A 20,625-nucleotide genomic window follows, 5' to 3' on the forward strand; every position below is an offset into this window, starting at 1 on the left:
GATTTTGATTGGTTTGAATAATTGTTTTTTTGTTTTTTACAGATCTGCATTAGAATAAAATAATCCAAGAAGAAGAGGACCGGTCTTGACTCGCGCTGGTCCTCAATGGACCAGTGAGGTGTCTACCACCCTTCCAGTTCAAAGCTATGTTTTTGGGAGCTGGAGGCCGTAGCACCGCCAGCCGAGTGTGTGTGGGGCCCCTCCTCTGCCTCTTTCCCAGCACCCCGCCTGATATGGGATGCCAGCCCCCTGCCACCCTGCCCTGAGCTCTCCCAGGGTGCCATGAACAGCTACAGAGACAGAGGGGTCACTTGCAACTCCTCAGACCTCCTGGATGGAGGTGGAGGAGGAGGTGTTTTGCCCCAGCACACTCCCTTTCGCCACACCCCAAATGGCCACCCGGCTCCTGGCCTCACAGACCCGGCCATGCAACCACGTGTCTCCGTGCCCAAAATGGGTGTCCGGGCACGGATTGCAGAATGGCCCCCACGCCGAGCGCAGTCCAGGGAGTCGCTACTTGAAAATGGGCAGATTGGCAGCAATCGCCATGGAGATGACTGCTCCACAATTTCCTCATCAATTTTGTCATCTGACATGGGGTTGGTGCGGGGAGGAGTTGCCAGGTTGCCACGACGGCGGTCCAAGGATGTAGAGTTTAGAGGAGGAGGGTTTGGCATTGAAAGAGGTTCACCTTTTAGCCTAAGAGTGTTCCCTCCACTGAGACAGCGCTCTAACAGCGAGGTGACCCTGAGCGAACAGGACGAAAACGAGGTGAGTCTTCAGTTGCTCTCAAACCTCTGGTTCTATTAAGATGATTATCATGAAGCTTGGGCATGACAACCTAACTTTGATTTTAATAATAGTATTGGGGAAAAAAAATTGTTGTTTTTACATGTCATCACAAACGTTTCTCCCTTTTATGCTCCAAGGTGGAGGTCCGTGGAGGTGGTGGGATGGGGAACCTGTACAGAGAATATGGCAGCACCTCTTCCATTGACGTCCAGGGCATTCCTGAGCAGAGCTTCTTTGACATGCTCAGCCAGTTCCACCAGGAGAGGCCTGACCAGCGCAGCTCAGCGCCCGTACGCCTCGGGGAGCTGCTGCGCACTCCAGACTCACCACCAAACGCACCACTCCCCTCTGCTCCCTCACCTGGTCCCATAGGCGGTGACGACAGAGGGACAGGAAGGAAGGACGGAGCCGAGAGGACAAGGAAGAAAAGTGGAGGGACCGAGTCATCTCTGGGCACCTCCTCTTTGTTCAGGAAACTTAGGAGCTCTAGTCGAGGAGAGCTGGATGGAGGGAAAGGAGAGACTGGTGAGGATGGAGGTCGGGGTTCAGGGGAGGCCTCCTACAAACCGTGGGTCTGCCCCAAGAGCTTTGTCCACTTTGATGCTCAGAGCATCTTGTTTGACCTTCATGAGGCGGCGGCTCAGCGGGGTTATGCCGCCCAGAGGAGGAACACCGCAACAGGGGCATCAGCTGCTTCAGTGTCCCTGTCCGTCTCCAGATCCTCAGCTGTGAACGACCCGGTTTACTCCAGCATAGAGGATCTGACCCTGAGCCTCGACCCTGGCTCCACCACACCATCCCTGGGCGTGGACCCCCTGGATGGGCCTCCTGGAGCCCATAACTCGAGCCAACTACTCCTCTGCTGCCCCCACTTTCTCAATGAGACCGGGGGCCACGGGGAGCGCAACATCAGCTTCCTCAGCTCATCAGCAGAGCGAGGAGGAGATGGAGGAGGTGACGGAGCAAGGGGCTGGCTGAGGAGGAGTAACGCCAGCGTCTCAGTGCTGGAGGTGCCTATTGAACAGCAGGTTACGAGACTGGAACGACTGAAACTGTACAGCATAGAGCACGTAGACCTGGGGGCCAGGTACTACAGAGAGTACTTCCATGGAAGAGGTAATACTGGGACACAGATATCACAATAAGCATAAATATTCACTGATGTTTTGCTGTATAAGAATCAAACACATTGATTATACGGGGTTGTTCTTTGCAGTTGGACACTGCTGGTTGGACAAAAGAAACAACTTTTAGATGTTACCTTGGGCTCTTCAAAATTGTGATGAAGATGTTCTGACATTTTGTAGACTGAATTAATAGATTTATCATAAAAATAATGAGTAGTTGCTGCTTTTTTCAATCAATCAACTAGACGTATAATCTATAAAATTTCACAAAATTATGAAAAATGTCCCTCACAATCAGTGGTGTTTACAGCTTCTCAAAGGTGACAGTGGGCTGCTTTTCTCTGTTTTCATACATTTAAAAACATTGGGTTTCGGTCTGTTTGTCGGAATAACCAGCCATCTGAACATAGTGATGTGCATTTTCCACCATTCTCTGGCGTTTTGTAGACTAAATATTTACAGAAAAAATGATCAGCACTTGAACTTAATCAAGTGGACGAGGTCTGACCAAGAGAGAAGAAAAGAGCCAGTGAGGGATAAGGAATGGAGAGGAATAGAAGTGACATTGGTGAGGAAAGAGTGTGAGAAAAAATGAAAGAGAATAGGAATCTTTACAACAAGCATGTCAATTGATAATTTGGCCCTGAAGCATACATACCAATCCCATTTTACATTCAGATTCTGGCTCCTTGTGCATGTGAATTAGACAGTGTAGATGTCGTTTGTCCAGCCAGAGATTCTCCAGTGTCATTCCCCACATCTCATACTGTGGCTGTTAATACCCAGCTGGACCTGAGCGGAGCAGAGTGGGCCGAGCTGGCAGCACTCCCAGTTTTTATTACACATGTACCTGCCACTGGACTGTTGGCAAACTCTGAGCTGATGATACACCACCTGCCTTTCTGCTCCGTCACAAGTACCACTTGAAGTAGTCGTCAGTCAGTGTAGCTTTGTTTTACATCTGGTTTTCAGTGTCAGAAGTAACACCTAACTTCAGACAGGAATGGTGTGCGATGTGTGCCAATCCAGACATGCGCATGTGGGCATTTCTTGTCAACATCACCCCTTCAGACAGTATGGATGAAACTTCCCCTTGGCAAGCATCATCTGGCTGCACCCTAATTAGTGACAGATGCTGTTAGGAGCACATGTGTGCAAGCAAGCATGTGTGTGTGTGTGTGTGTGTGTGAGAGAGAGACAGGCCTGCAGCCACAAAGATAAAGGTTATCATTCCAAAAATATGTTCATCTGCTGACTCTTCCAGCTTAGCTTTCCCCCACAACACAACTGTGATTGTGCAATGTGCCCTGTGTGCACGTCAGAAAGCCTCATCAAAAAAGCTGACATTTTCACCACAGGACATGACATGGAAGCTAAGCAGGCCTGAGTCTCTAACGTCGTTCCGGCACACTCCAGTCGGACGGGGGTAGAAGAGGAATACTTGTCAAGCTTGATTCCTCCCCGAGTGTCTGGAGAATTTGTCGTTCGACTCCCACGCTGCCTGTGGTGTTGGCATTACCACGGCTTATCTTAGGAGCTTTAGAGGAGGACATGATGATGCTCATGAAACGTGGTGACAACTTGTCTTTAATGGAAGAATATGTTTTTGTTGTTGCTAATGCTGCTAACAGGAATGTCAATTGGCGGCTCATGACACCTAATTTTGTTAATTTCCTGGATTTACGGGGGACATATTTGTTACTGTATAGTCTTATTTTTAGATATATGTAGTCTAATTGTAGTTTATTCAGCATCTCTGTGGCCACACATTGAATAAGCCGTTTAATCTTCACCGGTCTTTAGGAGCATTCATCATTTTCTCTGGGTTATGCCTCGTGTTAGCTAAATTGATTTTGTAATTATGGGAGTATTGATTACTAGATAACATGTCATCGTCCTAGTCCTGTCCTTGACTTTATGCTCCTCTGCTGTCAGTCCTGCTAACTGCACATACAGTGGCACCTCTTTCACTCTGTCACACTCCTCTTATCTGTCTCATCTTTATGTTGTGACCGTACCGTTTTCTCTCTAATACTATCTGTTACACCAAGTAGCAAATACTATGGAAAGGTGGGATTGAATAATTAATTGTTACTGAGATAATTATTGATTTAAATTGTAATATTTCTAGTTTAAGACTGGATTTTGTTTATGTTAAGTTCTTGTACAACTGCTTGTGTTTAAACGCTTGTCAGACTACATATGTTTGATTTCTTTTGTTAAATATAAAAAATGTTTTTGCAAAAAAACAAGTAAAGAATCACAAAATATTTAGGGCTGCTACTAACAATTGCTTTCGGGATTGTTTGATTAGAAAATAGTAAAACAAAATAAATGCATGAAGACCAGAAGTCCAAAACCTAAAGATAAAACCAGCAAAAAGCTACAAGCAGAACATTTTTGGTGATGAAATTCATTATCAGTTATGATTATGATTTAATCATCAGCATTTTTCATGATTATTTATTTGGTCTATAAAAAGATGCATAATATTTTATAAAAGCCAATAAAATGTTTTTCTATGAAACACTCCTCACAATTTATCAGAGCCCATGTTGACATGTTTAAATGTCTTGTTTTGTTCGGCCAACAGTCTAAAACTAAAAAATATTCAGTTTGCTATCGTAGAAAACCAGTAAACCAACAAACACCCACATTTTAGAAGCAAAACCCAGTGAATTTAGGTATTTTAGATAAAAAAATATTAATCAGTTATTAGAATTGTTGCCATTTAATTTCCTGTGGATCAACTAATCAGCTATAAACCTGTCAATCATCATATCGGTGCTAACATCAACACATAAAAAAAAAATCCCACACAACCCCCATCATTTGTTGATGTGTCCAACTGTAGATAAAACACAAGCCAATGTTCAGACTATGATGAATGGATAAACATTTCCTCCTCAACACAACCTTCAACACTGATCTCTTCTTGTCCTTCACCAGAGCACTCAAACTACTTTGGGACTGACGAGAAGATGGGCGCTGTGGCGATAAGCATCCGCAGGGAGAAACTGGAAGACACCAAAGACCTGAAAGACCAGTACCAGTACCGGCTCGTCGTCAGGACGAGTGAGGTACGCACAGATCTGCTGATTGATTGTGTGTGTGTGTATGTGTGTGTGTGAGGGTGTTTGGGGATTTCTGAGCGATGACACACCGATGAGTCACTGTGAGCGTGCACGCTCAAGTTAATTCCTTAGCTACTGTAAATTTCTTCTACTCAGCCCTCCTGTTGTGTCCTTACCTGTGATTGTCCTCACCCTCGCTGCCCAGATTTGAACCTTCCCTCCTCTCTCCTCTCCCCCTCACCCCCTCACCTCCTCACCCCCTCTCTCGTCTGCCAGTGGAAAATTCCACCTGCCCGCTCTCAGCTCAGCAAAGCCAAACCAAACACTGGCTGCTCTGGCCAAAGTGTTTGGCCTGCTCTCAGCGGGAGCACACCCAACCACTTTTCCACTTTGATGGATCAAATACTCGTAATGTGTTAAATGGCGGGCGAGTGATCAGGAAGAATTAGCTTCTCTGCAGACTCCATCAGCATTTATGTTAATTTACTTTCAGAATTTCTGCTTCCAGAGCACCAAACTTCATATTTAAAACTTTTTCATGGTTGATGTGTGGTATCAATATGAACTTGTTATTGACAGAAAATTAATCTACAACTGTTCTGATAATTGATAAATCATTTGATTGTTATTTTTAAAGCACAAATGCAAAAAGCCACAAATATTCCAGCTTTTCAGATATGAGGCTTTTCTTTGACTCGTGGTATTAAAGTGATTATCATTGTGCTTTGGACTGATGGTTAAACAAAGCAAGACGTTTTAATATGTCACCTTGGTCTCTGGGAAACTGTTATCAGCATATTTTGCCACTCTCTAGACAAAGAGACTAATTGTTTAGTCTGGAAAATGATTGGCAAATTTATCTGAGGCAGTAAAATTACTTAGTGCATCTATGTCATGAGCCAAGTGCAAAGGAGTCGGACAAGTAGACCAAAAGTTGCAAGCAAACTCATGCACACTGTCTAACTTACAAAAAATACAAAATACATTTATCTGCAAATTTCAGTACTAGACCTTCATCTGTCAAATCTTTTTTGCCTGATGAAGGTTGCAAATTAACCTGTAGCAAAAATAATTATTAGCCGATCGCAGACAGCGCAGATATTGTGTTAGTCTTCTGTTTAGGTATGCGCCGATTTATGGGCCAGTATTTGCCTTGTAGACTTACCTATCGGTAAATAAGATGACGCTCACTGATGACAGCGGCAGATGTTTATCTGTTGTTCCACATCAATTTTGTGCTGGCACATTCATGAGCTACTCGCTCGTGACATCCCTGGCATCAGTGTGTGAGGCTTTGTAAGTACTGAAAAACTCTTCTCACAGAGTAGGTAGTTGTATAGCAGTCTAAAAAGACTTTTGAAGTAGTAACTTTTCAACAACAACCAAAGAATCTTTTCATGTGAAAGAAGGTTGTGTTGTGTAATGAAGGGCTGAATGACCTTAAAACACATCAATTCATTTAAAACGAATTCCTCTGGCAAGAGGGGAGTAATAACAACAAGAGTGAAACAAAATCTGAATCAGGCCAGAATTTCACAATCAGTGCATCCCTACTTCTGTTCTGTCTTTTCATAGGTTGAGGTCTCCATGTGTAGTTAATTATAATATTTTATTCACACCTGTGTAATGTTGTCAAGGTTGCTGAAACAAACAGCAAAGTTTGCCTCTGATCGCCGTGTTCCTTCGTCTGTGTAGCGCTGTTGTTTTTAGCTGGATTACATGGCTGCCTGGCCTCATCACCTTAGCTCTGCTGTAACAATGGAGCCTCTCCGCCATCTAAGTACACAGAGCTCAGCTAACAGACACAACCAGCTCACACAGGCGTGCTGTTCCCACACAGAGAGGGGAAAAAAGAGATTGATTGCAGACTTTATTCTCTCCCACTCAAGCCGCAGCTCCTCTCAAATATCCAGCCCCCTAAAGTCTGTCATTTAATTCAGTGCAGCAGTGCTGACACAGCAAGGTGGAGAGACTTCCTGTTTCTCTCCTTCTTTCTCCTTCCATCATACATTTATACACACAGCCCTCCTGCTCAGCGTGTCGCAGTCGCACAGAAGCTGATGAGTTGAAACGAGCGCTCGTGTCAATCAGGCTTCATTTCTCTGCGGTGCACACCCGAGTCTCTGAGGTTCAACTGTCTCTCCGGCCCCTGCCAGCTCCACAGTCTGCCATGCATTTTTAATGAAGCCGCATTTGTGTGTGTAGGTGTACACATGTGTATATGTGTGTGTGCGGTGAGAAGGAACAGCCCACTCCTCCCGACTGTATCTGAGGTTATTATAGTCTCACTGTTTTGAAGCAGGTCAATTTCCTCTCACCAGGGAGCAGCACTCTGTGGCAGCACAATACTGAGCAGAATATTAATGCACAATACAGCTCAACTTAAAATCCTCCACACAGAGCACTTTTCACTGTGTATTTGTGTGTGTGTGTGTGTGCGCGCGCGTGCGTGTGTGTTTGTGTGTGTGTGTGTGTGCACGTGTGGCTTCAGGGCAGTAGGGCGTTATTATGACTAGTGAAACCATCCCTCATCTGATGGACCCACTTCAGGCTCGCAGGCTACAAATCATCCACCTCTCCATCTCCAGGCTTTACTGTACTGTAGCTGAATTTGACCTCTGACCTCTCCCAATATATTTATACTAATTTCAAACAGGGCTGCAACTAAAGATTATTTTGATTGTTGATTAACCTGTCGATAATTTTCTCAATTAATTGATTGTTTAAAATGTCAGTGAGCCCAAGATGAAGTCCTCATATCAGTTTATCATAGGGCAGCAAAGAAACCAGAAAATATTCACATTTAAGAGGCAGAAATCTGAGAAATTTGACTTCTTGTTCTCAAAGATTTACTCAAAGTTTAATCAGTTATTTAAATAGTTGGCGATTAATGTTATAATTGACAACTTATCGATAAATTGGTAGATCGTTGCAACTCTGATACCAAATAGTATTACAAGTGAGACAACACATAATGTATAATAGCAGATTTATGTGATACAAGAAAATTAAACACAGACCAATATTAAAAAAAACTGAAATAAAAAAACCAAAAGAATTTATCAACCTGTTGCGTTCAAATGGAGGGACTCTAAATCGCCTACTGGAGGGCAGAAGTATGTACTTACAGCATTGTTTTCTTTCCCCACATTCAGCTCGTGACCCTGCGAGGCTCCATTTTAGAGGATGCGGTGGCATCCACGGGGAGGCACGGCACGGTGCGGGGTTTGCCGCTCAAGGAGGTTCTGGAGCAGGTCGTCCCCGAGCTTAACGTCTCCTGTTTGAGACTGGCGCTCAGCACACCCAAAGTCACCGAACAGCTCCTGAAACTGGACGAACAGGGGGTGAGTTATGAGTCTGTATTTGCATTTTGTTTGTCGACTTATCTGATAAACGGAAAATCTGACAGTTGATCCCTGCAGCAGCGATGTCTCCATTGTGTCTTCAGGGCATAATACATAAAGTGTAAATAGAGAAATGCAGAGACATATGGTATGCTCGGGTAGTGTGTGTGTATAAATGTCTGAAACCTGTATAATAGATTTAGTGTTGGTGCAAAGTACAAAATTGGACTGAGGGCAGTGAAAGCTGAGTGAAGCAGGGTGTGGTGTGTTGAGCATGAGTGTGTGACCATAAAAGCTTTAATGTTTAGCTATGTTATCTCACCTTTTATTTAACGGCGGTTGAACTGCGCGGCCGAGATGTTCTGCCAGCCGTAGGCTGGTTTTTGTTTGTGTAGGCGGTTTATAGTTGTGCTCAAAGTGAGTGTTTAAATGCATCGTTATCTCTAACATCTACTCTGACATTAAGCTGCATTAGACTGCAGTTTTTCAGCTGTGTTTGATTGTGGTGTTTCAGCTGTGTGTGTGTAGTGTTAATGTTATCTCTCCGCTCTCTCTTGTAGTTAAGTCAGAAGCACAAGGTGGGTGTTCTGCTGTGCCGTGCAGGCCAGAGCACTGAGGAGGAGATGTACAACAACGAGGAGGCGTCACCCGCCTTCTCTGCCTTCCTGGAGCTGCTGGGGGAGCAGGTGCTGCTCAAAGGATTCACCAAATACGCCGCACAGCTCGACACAAAGAGTGAGTCTTCACAAGAGCCCCTTTGACTATGTTCAGACAGCAGGCAAATCCGATTTGTTTCTCAATTTAGATCTGAAAGACTAGAGTGTTGGAGCTGTTATTTGTAAGTGATCAAATCGAATTTATGTGTCCAGATATCACCAACATATCTGCATGGGTTGCTGTGGTGATGGCACTGGCATCAAACACCTCATACTCCAGTGACGTGGCTTTCGAATGCAAAAGCATGAGAAATATAGATCCATCTTCTTCCCTTCCCAACGATCATGCTATCAAGTCGCGGAGCAAAGCATTTATTTCAATGTGACTGTCCACAGACTTGTTATCTGTGTTGTCGTCCATACCACTCTGCTCGTAGCCGCTCTGATGCACTTCCGTCTCTCTGGATTTTATGTCACTGGTGTGTGTAGCGCTGGAGTGATGAAAAAGACACAACCCGATATGAGCGACCAGAGCGTCCTGACTGAGAAACATCTGTTGAAATTCGATTTGAATTGCAAAAAATGGATTTGGGTAGTCTGAACATAGCCTTTCAGACATCCAGTATGTTCCATAAATGTGTTGGCTATTCAAGACGGTGATGTTACCAGATCTCGACAAGTAAAACTCACAATGGTACATGTGCAGATAACACAAAGGCTACAGCAGAAGAAGGTTATTTCATTTACTTATTGTTCGCCATACTAAGCTCACTGTGATGAATGTATCACTTAAGGGACCAGTGTGTAGAATTCAGTGGCATCAAGCGGTAAGGTTGCAGATTTCAACAAATAAAATACCCCTCGTTTCATCTTCCCTTAAGGTGGCCACTAAAAAAAATGAAAAACGCAAAAGAGCCAGTTTGGTTTGTCTGTTCTGGGCTACTGTAGAAACACAGGGTCCTCTGTGGAAGAGAGCCCAACAACAACACAAAACACAACAGTTCTTAGTTTCAGGAGATTTTACACTAGTAAAAACATATTTATTAATATTATATTCCATTCCTGCCAATAGATCCTTCTAAATCCCCCTTAATTCACTGGAAAAAATCATCTGTTTGAACCAGGAAGTGTTTTGACTCTAATTCAGCATCATCGTGCCATCTGCAGTTAACAACTTCTAACTTATGATGTCTTTCCACAGCTGACTCTACTGGCACCCACTCCCTGTACACCACCTACCAAGGCTACGAGGTCATGTTCCACGTGTCCACCATGCTGCCGTACATGCCCAACAACCCCCAGCAGGTAAGAGTTTATAAGCACCCCTTCCTAAATCCTGCACCATCACATACTGCAAGCCTGAATGTCTCAAGCCAAGTTTTTGGTGTATACAGCTGAGAAATACATCCATGAATGTCCTGTCTAGTCCCTCAAAGCCTTTCAAAGTCTGCCTGTGGTTTTTAGTTGAAGCCTTTTTCTCCGGGTCGTAAACCACAGCAAGAATTCATCAAGTGGAAACTCGTGACTTGTGTCACCCTCTTCATTTAGCCTCTTTCCAGTTTCATTCAGCTGCTCGTATTTTCATAGTCTTTGTTCTTTGTGGCTTTTCTGCCCTCTCTTTCTCTCTGGCTTCTTCTTTTGCCCTTTAACTGGATCAGAGCAGGGTGGGGTTCAGTACTGAGTAGTTTCTTTATTTTCTCCCTCCTTTTTTTCTTCAAATAAAGCTGCCTTCCTACACGTTCTCCAGGGCACTTTGTGTTTGCAGCGTGGGCTGTGTGTCAGTGACCAGTGTGTAAGATAGCTTTTTATTTTTATTTTTTTTGCGTGTATTTTTAATGGTGTTGTCGTGAGAGAAACACACGAGTGAACACGTGTGTTCAGACGGGTCCTGTGGGTGCTTGGGATTTGTGTACACACTTGCAGAACAGTCATTTGTTCTTCCTCAAGCATAAATTGACCTTTTGAATTGGAATAGTATATTTTTATTAAAATACACACAGCAACTTATTGTTGTTGATAATGTAAACAATTCTTTTTGTAAGATCTTGTAAATGGTGTGTAAACAAGAAATGTGAGGGTTGCAGCTGTTTAAGATTAAGAAAATGAAGTGTTTCAACAGTTTTTATTAATATCAACTTTGATATCAGAAAGTCTAATTTTATAAATGGCACAATAACTCCATCCAGAGGTTTAGAGGCTGCAGCAGAAAGGAGGTTTACTTGATCAGATGAACCGCTAGGTGGCAGCATTGACTTTAAAAATGACCCGCAGTGGATGAACAGGAGAAATGAAGTGGGAATATAGAAAGTGTGAAGGCACTTATATATTAGGGAGAGAGCTCAAGATAGTCTTGCACGATCAGTCAGCTGTATTTAGTCTTATTTAGAATGGATGCCTAAATAGAAAACAGTTAAGATGTTGATAAAAGATCCTGAATGTAAAAAAACAAACTCACTCTCTCCAAATGATCTCTTCTAATAATAACAGTTTTTAACCACTACATTAGCACAATCATCTACATTTTCACAAGTGCAAGTGAAGGATCCTCCTGTGGCACCATGCTGGAGAATGTGAGTATCTATGGCCAAACAGTGGGCTGGATTACATAATTGGTACTTTCACACTTCCCCCTGCAGATGAAGAGAGGATTGGCAAGCAGCGCAGCACAGACACAGCCTGGACTCTGTGCCACGTCTCCTACACGAACACAGATAGACGGACAAACCAGCTCACACAGACACAAATAGCCCACACAGAATCCGAAAAACAAATTACATAAAGAGCTGTTGTTTGGCGTCTGGTCGTCTCAATCTCTCATTTCCCTTGTGAGACTTTCTGTAACGTTGACTGAGTCAGTTGTGTCAGTGCCAGTTATCTTAGCTCATTTTGTATTAATTTGTCATTTTTATCTCTCCTCTCCCTCAGCTCTTGAGAAAGAGGCACATAGGGAACGACATTGTCACCATAATCTTCCAGGAGCCGGGAGCGTTGCCTTTCACCCCTCAGAATATTCGCTCACACTTCCAGCATGTCTTTGTTATCGTCCGGGTGCACAACCCCTGCTCTGAAAACACCTGTTACAGGTAAATGTTAAGAACAGAGTAATCACATGTTTCATGTTTATAAATACACAACTATGATAACAATAAGTTCATCACACTTCATTACCTTTTCTCTTAGTGTTGCTGTGACAAGAATGAAGGACGTGCCTCCCTTTGGCCCACCCATCCCCAGCGGCGTCACCTTCCGTGACCCAGAAACCTTCCGTAACTTTCTTCTAGCCAAAGTTATCAATGCAGAAAATGCAGCGCATAAGTCAGAGAAGTTCCACACCATGGCGACGCGAACGCGGCAGGAATACCTGCGCGACCTGGCTGAGAACTACGTCAGCAGCACGCCACTCGACTCAGCCGGCAAGCTCAACAACCTCATCTCCCTCGCGTCCAAAAAACGCGAGCGCTCCAAGGCGAGAGAGGGAGCGGAGTTGGGAGCTGCGGGGGCCATTGCCTGGAGGGTCCTAGCCCAGGACTTCAGCGGCGGAGGCACGGAGCTCCCCTGTGCCTTGGGTTTGTCGGCTGAGTACGTCCTCCTGACAGACTGTTCCACCAAAGAGGTGGTGTTTAACTGCTTCTGCGCGGACGTGATTGGCTGGACACCAGAGCGTCTGTCGGTAAAGATCTTCTACGGCAGAGGAGACCACATCGCGGTGCGGGTACCAGAGGGCTGCGCACAGGACATCAGGGAGGTGGTGCAGAGATTAAAGGTGAGAGGTTAAAGCTTATCAAGAGTAGAGGGATGGTGACCACCAGAGCAGAAAATGTACATTTGTGTGACCTTTGAGGCACAGAGCTTGTGTTGTGTTTTGGATCATAGCGTGTAGTCGAAGGATTAGAGCTTTGAGGTGCCCTGTGTTGTTTACTTGTAGTATATTTGTGTTTAATGTTTCTGTGTGTATCCTTAAGGGCTGACATGTGTTGAATGCATCTCCCTTTCCTAAAGTATTTGAAAAAGGCAATTTCGTAAATATTTCCCTGTCATTTTGTTACCTGTTTGATACAGGCATCCTTGTTTACGTACTTGCAGCTTTCTTCTTTGTTGGTACCTTGACGTGTAGGAGATAACGCAAATTTTATCCCCACAGTGCAGAATACCACTAAAAAACTTATTTATGAAAACAATTCCACCATCAGTAAAGATGAATTGCCTTGGACGATTAAACACTTTAATCCCAGCCTATTCTATACATATTACAATATAAACACAAATATTATAAAGCATGCAGGTCCTCTATGGATCATATAACTCACTTTGATTTGAGGCAACTGCATGCCCTGGCTGATGAGAGGCATTTGTGATAATCCCTGGAAAATTTGATGAATTAAAGGCTGGGAAAAGGCGATGTCCTGGACTCCAGCGAGCTTGTGTTAATCCAAGAGAAAACTAAATGTTAAAAAATTAGTTAATCTTTCTAAAAAATACCAAATATACGCATAATAGAGACTGGTCAAGTTTCCAGAATCAGGATTCAGTATTTAACGGCCTTTCTGGCTTTTTTCTTTGTCCGAGAAACTATTTTAATTCACACACACAAATGTAATAATATTTTAAATCTAATCTTTTTTATTTATGTCATGTTCTCTCCTCACCAGTCATTGACAGTGGGATGTGAGACGGTGGATATGACTCTGAGAAGAAACGGACTGGGACAACTGGGCTTCCATGTTCGCCTGGACGGCACCGTGGCCGAGGTACCGTCAGATGACCATCTGCCACACCAGATCTCTTCCTCAAATACTCGTCTATGAAGATTCTTGGCTGTACATAACTGGCTTGTTTGAAGACTTTTTTTTTGTGGTTTTGCAGGTGGAGGAGTATGGCTTTGCCTGGCAGGCGGGATTGAGACAGGGCAGTCGGTTAGTGGAGATCTGCAAGGTGGCGGCGGTGACGCTGACTCACGAGCAAATGATCGACCTGCTGAGGACGTCTGTCACGGTCAAAGTGGTCATAATTCCTCCGTATGAAGAGGGAGGCCCTCGCAGGTGTGTCTCAATGCTGTATTGAGTGATTCATTTTTATTAAACAGCTGTGGTGAATACAGATGTTCGGGCAGTAGGTGACAGTACAGGAGGGCGCTGAGTGTTAGCAGGCAGGAGTGGAGGGACAAGAGAGAGCTAGAGCGAGTACAGGACACTCTTCACTCAAACACACAAAGGCAAGGGTGAGCTAGTGGCTAGACTCCAATGTTCTGAGAGGATTTTGTGTGGGAGTGTGTGAAAAGAGGAAGCGAGTGAACAGAGAGAGAAAGGAACGATGTGTGGTTCGAGAGGAAATGAGGTACGGAGACAAAGAGAAAGAAACGTTTGTTTTAACGCGAATTAACCAAATCTGTTCTTTATTTCTCCGTCCTTCATATCAAGTCATCTCGTTCAGCTGGTTCCCCCTCCTCCCACAATCTTATTTCTTTCCCCTGCCGTCATCCCTTTTTAAACCTTTCATCTACACACACGGCCTTGACAAAGAGCAGAATAACGAGGTCTTATGAGACGCTGATGTGGTGTTACAGAACGGTTACGGAGGTGAAGAAATAACCACAGTGTGTGTGTGTGTGTGTGTGTGTGTGCATGTATGTTTCTGAGCTCCTAAATACAGTAATTGTGGCTGGATGTGTGATCGCATAGTGGTTAAATTTCTTTAATGTCGGAGGCAGTTTAATTACACCGAGTTAAATCCCTTTGACACGCACACACATGCACAAACACACACATACACACTCACTCTCTCTCTCTCAAGTAGCAGCTGATAATAAGGGTCTTGTATTTCACTCTCCCCCCTTTCTCTCTCTCTCTCTCTCTCTCTCTCTCTCTCTCTGACTGGTTTGTGTGCCAGGCAAGCAGATTGCATGAGATTAAGGCCTGGAATCTGCAGAAGGGGGGGGGGGGAACCCAAAATAAATAAATAAATAAATGAGTGGAAGTGATTAATTAAAAATGCATGCCCCGTGCGACGAAAAGGGCGGAAAAGAGGGGAGGGATACAGAGAGGGAAAAAAAAGGCAGGGTTGAGCGCGTTTCGAGTTGGAGAGGCAGAAGAGACGCGCTCGGTGAGGAGGACGTGTTTCAACACCACCGAGAGTGAGTGAAGTGGGTGGAGGAGAGAAAGATAGAGAAACAAAGAGAGACCAGAGTTTTTCCTTTGCTGCTCTGACTCCGTCGCGCACATGCAAGATGGACGGATACAGAGGAGAAGAGGTGTGATGTGTGTTTGACCGTGTGCGTGTGTGTGTGTGATGGGGAGCTCCAGCTGTGTCACCTCCGCCAGTGTGATGGAAGAAAAACTGCATGTCAACATGTGTAGGCTCTGCTCTCTCTAAGGTTTGTACTGCGGTTATGTAACGGTTTGGATATTAATCGAGTTAGAAATGCTCTTTGATTGATCAGAACATCCCTCCACGTGTTGTCTTCATGTTCATTGATATGTGTTTTTTTCTAAATCGTGCGATTGTGCACTGTTCTACATACACTGTCATTTGTTTTCTACTAGTATTCATAGTCGTATGTTTGTGTTTCTGTCATTCGATGATGTTTACATACTTGTAGCAGAGTGGACCAGGCTCTAGGATGAATCCAGGTTGAATAGTTATTGAATTAAATTTAAAAAAACGCACATTTTCTCACTTGCGTCTAGTGGTATCTATCCATGTAGACAGTTTTAGGATATCTGTCAGAATTCTGCTTCCACCACAATAGAATTGATTCTGCTCAGCACTGAAAAAATGTATATTTATTATGTTTATCTTTTAAGTAATAAACCTGTTATCCAGAATAATCCATGCTGCTTACTACAGTTTTAATGGGAAATATTTTCTGATTCAGAAATAGTTCTTTTGTAAATATGTTTGTTTGTTGTTAATGTTTTGTAACTTAGCCTCTCAGATATGAATATTTGCTTGTCTTTCATGACAATAAATGAATATATTTGGGGTTTACAAAAAATACTTCAAAAGACATCACATTGAAACAAAACAACAACATTCGCAGATTGATTTGTAATGAAAATAATCATTAATTGCAGAGCTAATTTGAGTGAACAGACCCTTTAAAGGACACATCACACAGTGTTCTCATCTCTCTCACACAAATCTGTACTGTGTTGTGTTTGTTTATCTCTAAGTTCTTTTTTTATCCGATTCCTCCTGTGTTTTAGCTCAGTGTGAATTTCACTTTGACACCATTTTTCACCCTTCTCTCTCTCTTTCTTCTCTCTTCTCTCTCTCTCTTTTCTCTCTCTCTCTCTCTTCTTACCTCCTCCTCTTGGCATTTGTCTTGTCTTGAATACATCCTCTATGCATATTTGATGCCCTCCTGTAATAGGCTGTGTGAATGAAATAATGATGATGTGTAAAAGATATGTGCTGGATATCGAGCTAGCAGGCTGCCATGAGAACATTTCAGTTGAGTGTTTGTGTCCTGAACAGATAAAAGACGACCGCCTCTCATCTTCTCTCTGTGTCTTTAGGGGCTGCACAGAGGAGTACGAGATGAAGACCATGGAGCAAAAGCCAGAACCCGAGCCCCTGGCAGTGGGCTACAGACCTTCCCCTCGCCCGACGTGGCGATGGGACAGTCCGCCCATTCCTCCAAGTCTCCACAGTGCCCCCAACCCTCAGCGCTGGGCCCCCATGGGTCCCCCACCTCCTCCACTGCCCCGATCACATAAGGCCCTGATGCCTGTTCCCTACAGGGAGCCTCAGCACCTCAACTCCAAGAGGTGAGACTTCACATTAGACATTAGACTATTTAAAGCAATGATTTCTGCAGTTTCTTTGAGTTTGTACTAAATATATACCACAATGACAATAGAGAAAAAAGTATGATAATGTCACTCAGTAAGCAGAATCTACCACGACAGATGATGTTTGATTTACTATAAATTAGACAATAAACAAATTATTTTATTCTCCAGTGTATATATAACCAAATGTGTCCAGTGACATTAGCCTGGTTTAGACTTCTGAATCACCACCAACATTATTGATTTCTTCAGTGATTCACATCGATCCTCGTGCCCATTGATCGCCATTTCCACCAGCTGAGTAAACAAGGGACCAATCAACGTTATCCTCCTGCAAAGCTAGTTAGCTACATCCATGAAAAACGACAACTGAAAGTGAGAGGAGTGGGGATGAGATCAATGCAGCTGTACATCTTAAAATGGATTAACTGCTCCTAGAAACCACTACTATAGATTTGTGTTTTATTCCATTTTTTATTTATTGTTGTGACAATGTTTTTATGCTGCCCTCTTGGCCAGGTCTTCCTCTGAAAAAGATTTTGATCTCAAAGAGACTTATGCCTTGCAAAAAAAAAAAGGAAAATCAATGTTGATTTAAAAATGATGTCAGCTGGATGGATACATCACTCACTAGTGATTGCGAAAGGCAAAACAAAACAAATCCCAAACACGTCTGACGAAACGACAATTCAGTCTAATTATCGGGGTGCTGTTACAGTTATATGGAGACAGTTATGTTCTTTCAATCATTAAGATATTGTTTGAATCCATCAACTGAAGTTTCTTTTGCGGGACTCCAGCTTTTTTTGTAGAGACGTTCCTCGTGCATGCAGCTCAAATCATTTTCAAACAAACTTGCACTTTCTTTTTGTTTCACTGTTTGTAACCCTTCACTCCTTTAATTAAATACATTTCCAATCTTGCATTGATAGAAACTGATGTTCTCTTAAAAAGTGAGAAACTGTATGTACTTTGTGTTTTATATACTTTAATTTGTCACGGCTACTTGGGTTATAAGTGTATGACCTTAAAGTACTATGTTCTCTTTGATCATCCTCTGAGGGAATGAATATATAACTCTGTTTGCAGGGATATTTTTTGTTTTGTTTTGACCCTTTTTGTTCTCAGTAGCTAACCACACTCATGTCACTTGGTGCTGGTGTAACACTGCCCACTCCCAAAGTTAATAACTGCAATCAAATCCTGGCAGCATCTAACTGAATCTCTTTTGTTGCAGCTTGTTTCTCACTAATTTAGATAAATGGCTCATTGTGTTCCCTACTCGTCCGCCTCACCTCCCTGTGGTGTGCGTGTTTGCCTCTTGGTTAACCACCAGCATCCCTTTGTGTTTCCTCCAGGCCAGTGAGCTACCCAGAGAACCACTACAGTCTGTCTCCTGCAGGAGGCGACAGAGTGCTGCCCTACAGAAACCCCTCAGCCAGCTTCTCCTCGCCCTCCTCGGGCCTGGTCAGCCTCTCCACCATGGGGCCCCCTGGAATCACACCAGGGCCCTTCGTACGCTACAAACCCTCACCTGACAGGTGAGTGTGTGTGTTCTTTTGTCCTCCGTCACTCCTTTGATCTTGATTAAACATGTCTGATATGACTCATAACACAACATTACATTTTGTGCGCTCGAGTCGGATTATATCTGTTCTTACAACGAGGCTGAATAGTGTGCAGCAATCAGGTCTGCAGTTAGACGTGTATGAACACACTGTCTCCCAGAAGGATCTGTTGTGTGGGTGGCTCTTCCTCACAGTGTGGAGGTTGATAACATCTCGCCCAACCAGAAAAATGTGTTTTATTCAACCGCCATCAGGATGCAAAACAAAAACTGAAATCCTCCTCTGCTCAGGCAAATCAAAACAGTCTTAGGGCTTTCTTAGTGTATTTGTTGTGTAGTCTATTTATTTCACATATAACTGTGAGATAAATGTGTTTATAATCAAATACCTTCCCTCCTCCTATGATCTGTGTAGATATGGAACAGGACAGCGCCCCCTGCTGCCCTATGAGCCCCACCTCAGTGTGGACATCACCTCCAGTGGAGAGTCTTCCTCAGGCTTCACCAGTCAGGACAGCACCATGGAGCGCTGCAAAACTGGTACGTCACTCTTTAAAGACCTGCATGGTTATGAAAGGATACTGTGAAAATTCAGTCATTATCTACTAACCCTCATTCTGATGGAAAGTCGGGTGAAGTCTTGTAGTCCACAAAGCAATTAAAAAAGAACATAAAATGGATTCATACAGCTCATCTGACGTAATCCAAGTCTCTGGAAACCCAGAGATCCCAAAATCAAGCAGTTATAATCAATATTTTAATTTAAAGGATTTATGGATCATATGCCTATCTGTGTGTGAAAGGGGATCTTCGTATTGATGATCCTGCAGTGAATTATCACCTCACCCGGCAGTTCCCCTTAGCTTAGTGGAGCTTAAGCGTTTCTTTTTTTTTTTAGTTCATTGTTTTAGTTTTCAGCTGCAGTGTTAGTCTTTTGGTCATTCTCACAGCTCTCATCAGCATTTTTTTCAGCTATCGCAGACAGCTGTAGCTGTACACTTCCTGCTCAAACAGCAAACATACACAGTTAGTAAGTAGCTGGTGAACATGGTGGAGCTTTTAGCAGCTAAAGACCCAGATATTTCACTCAACAGTTGGTGGAGACCAAAAACAGAGGTGAAAGGAGAGTGGATATTGGAGTTACACTCATCAGGTGGCCAAAAACGTGACTCTAAATGGATGATAGTGTTGCACTGTATCTGCTGGATGTGTAAATAGGCAACTGTTTGCTGACATATTTGCCATAGCAACTTAAAATGAGATGATTTGATGATTTTGAAGTTAATCACCTTGTCTTTTACTACACTCATCGTCTCAATATTGTTTCAGAGTGTGTGTGTACAGTAGAGTAGAGATGACAGAGTGTGATTTTGTCATTGGTGGGTAGGGGGAGGTCAGTGTTTAAATGTGCCATAAGTATTTAATCCTCTTTGCCAACCGTGGAGGTTCAGTGTAATTTACTTTAATCCTGTGAGTGTCTGTGTGTGTTTTCTGTCTAGAACCCCTCTGGCATGTCCCGGCGTCGTCATCTCGAGGACCGAGTGTTGGAGGGGGGCAGAGGAGGCTACCCAGACAGGACGTCCCGGGGAAAGACTCTCCAAACAGACACTCGAAGGTCAGACTCGTCATCACCCCGTCTCATTCGTTCATCCGTCACCTCTGAGTGTGTCTGATTTTGCCCTCTTGTACGTCCGCAGGGTGAGACTCAGTACTCCAGCCACTCCAGCAGTAACACCCTGTCCAGTAACGCCTCCAGCAGCCACAGCGACGAGCGGTGGTTCGACGGAGGAGCTGGAGGAGACCGAGGAGGCGGGGGTTGCCTCGGCGACCCAGCCGACGCTGACCCCGACCTTCTTAACAAGGGGGGATCTAACGACAGCGGCATCGACGCCTCGACCCACTACAACAACACTCGCCACGGAAACATGTCCAACAGCCAGCCCCACAAGCCCATGCACATCTTCCCCAACTACAGCGGCGTCCAGGAGCTGTCCGTGGGAAGGAACAGCAGTGGCGGAGAGGCGAGGAGACGAGAGTCTTCACCTATCATACCTGCCTCAGCCAATCAGAACAAAGGATACAGGACTAGGACATTCCCGCCTCCTGGCTCCAGTGCTGATAAAATGGATGCTTTTAAACCCAGGTAAGAGAGCGGCTCACTGATGAGATTAATCTTTTATGGAGAGTTTTATGAAGCAGATTTAGCCAAGATATGTGCTGGCTTGATTGTATGGAGAGAGTGTTGAGTTACATTCATAAATCTTACAGTTTAATG

The 20,625-nt window shown here is 43.9% G+C and overlaps 1 protein-coding gene across 1 annotated transcript in view; it reads left to right on the top strand.

Moving 5' to 3' along the window:
* The window catches only part of sipa1l3 (signal-induced proliferation-associated 1 like 3), a 74,880-nt gene that overhangs the window by 44,950 nt on the left and 9,305 nt on the right, over positions 1-20,625 (top strand). The window contains exons 3-17 of the mRNA XM_073482571.1: positions 43-771; positions 930-1,908; positions 4,869-4,999; positions 8,149-8,337; positions 8,898-9,072; positions 10,195-10,298; positions 11,919-12,076; positions 12,174-12,756; positions 13,643-13,741; positions 13,857-14,032; positions 16,508-16,759; positions 18,142-18,324; positions 18,766-18,890; positions 19,850-19,965; positions 20,048-20,493. Of these exons, the coding sequence (XP_073338672.1) occupies positions 283-771; positions 930-1,908; positions 4,869-4,999; positions 8,149-8,337; positions 8,898-9,072; positions 10,195-10,298; positions 11,919-12,076; positions 12,174-12,756; positions 13,643-13,741; positions 13,857-14,032; positions 16,508-16,759; positions 18,142-18,324; positions 18,766-18,890; positions 19,850-19,965; positions 20,048-20,493 (4,205 nt within the window). The 5' untranslated portion in view covers positions 43-282. The remainder of the gene's footprint in view (positions 1-42; positions 772-929; positions 1,909-4,868; positions 5,000-8,148; positions 8,338-8,897; positions 9,073-10,194; positions 10,299-11,918; positions 12,077-12,173; positions 12,757-13,642; positions 13,742-13,856; positions 14,033-16,507; positions 16,760-18,141; positions 18,325-18,765; positions 18,891-19,849; positions 19,966-20,047; positions 20,494-20,625) is intronic.

The sequence above is a fragment of the Pagrus major genome, chromosome 2 (assembly GCF_040436345.1).
Source record: "Pagrus major chromosome 2, Pma_NU_1.0".
Classification (NCBI taxonomy): Eukaryota; Metazoa; Chordata; class Actinopteri; order Spariformes; family Sparidae; genus Pagrus; species Pagrus major.